The sequence below is a fragment of the Cyprinodon variegatus genome, unplaced genomic scaffold (genome assembly GCF_000732505.1).
Source record: "Cyprinodon variegatus isolate N-32 unplaced genomic scaffold, C_variegatus-1.0 Scaffold365, whole genome shotgun sequence".
NCBI lineage: Eukaryota > Metazoa > Chordata > Actinopteri > Cyprinodontiformes > Cyprinodontidae > Cyprinodon > Cyprinodon variegatus.
The window spans coordinates 668,320-671,586 of record NW_015150818.1 but is presented as its reverse complement, the minus strand read 5'-3'; the positions used below and the strand labels follow the sequence as shown (position 1 = coordinate 671,586).

Below are 3,267 nucleotides of genomic sequence, written 5' to 3'. Positions count from 1 at the left end.
GTCTTCAACAGTTTTGCACCTGCCACCAGTTACGCAATGGCTCTTGTTAAATCACCCGCAAACCATGGTTCAGCCCCTCGCGCGAAATTCCAGTTTGCGAGCGCAAATTACTGCACGCAAAATTGGATCTTGATAAATCCGGCCCTATGTTGCACCAGATTGAAATAAAATATATACACAGATATTATTATTATAGTTATCAATAAACATAAATTATTGCCAAACATGCTGTTGAGTAGTACAAGACATATTGCCAAGAAGATCTTTCCACCAAAAACTACTGTATTTTCTGGACTATAACTCACTACTTTTCGTACCATCAGCTCATTTGCGCATGCGCATCGAGATATACATCCGGGTCGCCCTCAATTCATTAAAAAAAGACTTAAATTATGTTTTTCTCTCCCCTGAAATAGTAAGCATACTAAACTTTAATGTGTGAAAGGTTGATAATGTATTTCCTGAGAAAGTCAATACCTTAAAATCTGTTTTATCACTCTTCTGTGCCCGATCTGTACGAGAAATGAGATCCTATGCTTCTTCCTGGAACTTTTTTGGGCTTGGATTTAAACATACATCTAGTCTTTTTGAGTTTTATTTTTTCCGTTTGTCTTAACTTTATGGTATATAGTGCATAATCTACAGCAACAACAAAACAACAAACAACAAAAATGCAGATAAACATGGTTTAATCATATTTTGCCAGACTGCTCTACTCCTATATGTAGCGCTCCCCCTACAGGTTTGGTGGAGACAGTTCAGTAAATATAAGCGACTTATAGACCATTGCGGCTTATACAGATATAAATGTTTTCAATTTTTTTTTCCAAAAAAAAAAAAAAAATTGTGGGTGCTGCTTATACTGAGTTGCACTCTATAGTCTGGAAATACGGTAATCACAAATGTCCTTACTTTTAGTGCTATATCCATGGAATTTTAGTTTGTAGATTTTTTTTCACCATTAATGAATGCCTAAATAAAAAAAGAAGAAAAACAAACAACTTGCTGCCCTGTAAGCAAAATGTCCTTCTCTTTTTCATTTTTTTATTTCAGCAATCTAGTGTGTGCAGAGCTGGTCTACATGCTGGTGTCATTGATAACGATGGGGGTTGGCTGGATGTGACGAGACAAGGCAGAAAGGACTATTTCATCAAATCCAACAAAAATGGAGTCCAATCTGTAGGGTGAGGCATTGATTTTAGAAATGGATGTATTCTTACTTAATAGTAACCTTGCTATAATGGAACAGAAGCTGAAAGGAAAAGTCTAAAATAATCTAAAGTTGATTTACATATTTCATCTTAACAGAAAATATCAAAGTGCCAACTCCTTTACTGTTTCTAGAGTGGCAGGTAAGTCTGACAGTGAGAAACAAGTTAAACAACTATACATTTTTGAGATTTGCTGATTTCTGCTGCATCAATATTTGCCAACAAATTTTGTACGCTTTGTTATAGTTAAAGCCATTACATGTGAAACCACAGTTGCGCAGTTGTGTCCATATGAAAGGCCTCCAAGACACTGTCCACGGTTTGAACCTTCTTGTGTTTCCTATTTCGGCACCATGTCTCTGGTGTCCAGTTTTGTCCTTACCAATTTTGTATTTCCTCTAAAATGATTGTACTTTCAGGTTATACTGCCCAATGAACTGTTTAGGAGAGAATCCTCACCTTTCCAGGGTCATCGGTACCAGAATATACTCTGATGTAAGTTCTTGGTTTTTAAAGAAAATTTAAAAATCACCATTCACAAACCTTTAGTTACTCATACTTTTCTCCCAACTGGTTCTTACAGAGGTCCAGCATATGTCGGGCAGCTGTACATGCTGGAGTCATTGGGAATGGAGTGGGTGGTTACATAGACGTGATGCCAGTGGAGAAGCGGAATCACTATGTATCCTCATACCAAAACGGTATTTTCTCTGAGAGGTAAGACANGTGATGCCAGTGGAGAAGCGGAATCACTATGTATCCTCATACCAAAACGGTATTTTCTCTGAGAGGTAAGACAAAGATTATTTCTATATTATATGTATAAAGTATAAAGAAATAATGTGCGTATATTAGTGTAAGTATGAGCATTTTTTTTTTTTAAGCAATTAGCAAGTTTTTTTTTTTTTTTTTTGTATTTTCAAAAATTCACAAACATTTCAAAGCCAATCAAGGAACTTTGACAGGTAAAGATACATGCCCAGGAGCATTTCTCCAAATTATTATGTAACCCCGACATCTACTTTGGCCATCCAGACAGTGCATGTGTGACAGCATAGCAGCATCAAATAGAAGGAGCTGAAAGTCTTATTTTGTACACATATTCATGTGCATTAACCATGCATGTTTAGTAAAATAAATGGCCCTCTTTATTATTTTTTGTTTGTTTTTTTGTTTTGTTTTTGCCAGTTAACTTTCACAGATGAATTCTCTATTCTCACTTTTTTCAGGTTAAAATCAATTTGACTACTTTTTGAAACCTTAACTTTGAAGTATAGATACTTTATTTTAAACTCCCATATAGTGAGCCTCGGAGTACAGCTGCACGATTTGAACTGAATGTGATTAAAAGCTCAGCAATTATTGTTGAGAAAGTTAGGGACTCATTATTTATCTCTGAGAGCTGTCTTAGTTACTTTTTCTAAAGGAAGCAATGAAGATTGTATGAAAAATCAACAGCCTTTCAGTAAAATTCTTCCAACCTGGTATTAGCTTCTCACTTTTTGAAGTATGTAGTGACAAAACTTATAGTGTTTCATAAATGAAAACACATATGTATTCATACAAATATATTTCCTAAGTTGTCTGGGACAACCTTGCTCATGTGACCAATTAAAAGCCACCTTTGCAAGATGATGTTTAACAAGAAAGCAATTATTCTGTTGTGGGGCTTAGCTTCTGAAGTTTGATAAACTTAAAGGGAAAAAAAAGCTAAAACTTTTTTTTTGTCTCTGGCTGTGTCTCTGACGTCCGCCCTAACCCCTAACTCCTTAATTAGTATATAGAGTGGGGACTATGCAGTGGACTTTATAGTGCTCTCAATTAACTGACTGTTCGGACAGATGATCACTACTTGACTCTGGCTTCCCATTCCAGCTTCCCAGCTTCCAAATCCAATGGTGCTTTTGGAGGAGAGCTCTTACAAAGCATTCTGGGATATATAGGTTTGTGTAGTGATCATCTATGTACACTACTTTCAGACATTTAGACAGTCATATAAAATGGTATAACCCCTTAGGTTAGGATGGATGTTCGAACACAGCCTCTATCAACATTT

At 36.0% G+C, this 3,267-nt stretch overlaps 1 protein-coding gene across 1 annotated transcript in view; it reads left to right on the top strand.

Annotated features, from left to right (window-relative positions):
• crispld1 (cysteine-rich secretory protein LCCL domain containing 1) overlaps window positions 1–3,267 on the top strand; it is a 25,048-nt gene that overhangs the window by 14,484 nt on the left and 7,297 nt on the right. The window contains exons 10-14 of the mRNA XM_015386347.1: window positions 1,054–1,184; window positions 1,309–1,352; window positions 1,458–1,530; window positions 1,631–1,706; window positions 1,795–1,928. Of these exons, the coding sequence (XP_015241833.1) occupies window positions 1,054–1,184; window positions 1,309–1,352; window positions 1,458–1,530; window positions 1,631–1,706; window positions 1,795–1,928 (458 nt within the window). The remainder of the gene's footprint in view (window positions 1–1,053; window positions 1,185–1,308; window positions 1,353–1,457; window positions 1,531–1,630; window positions 1,707–1,794; window positions 1,929–3,267) is intronic.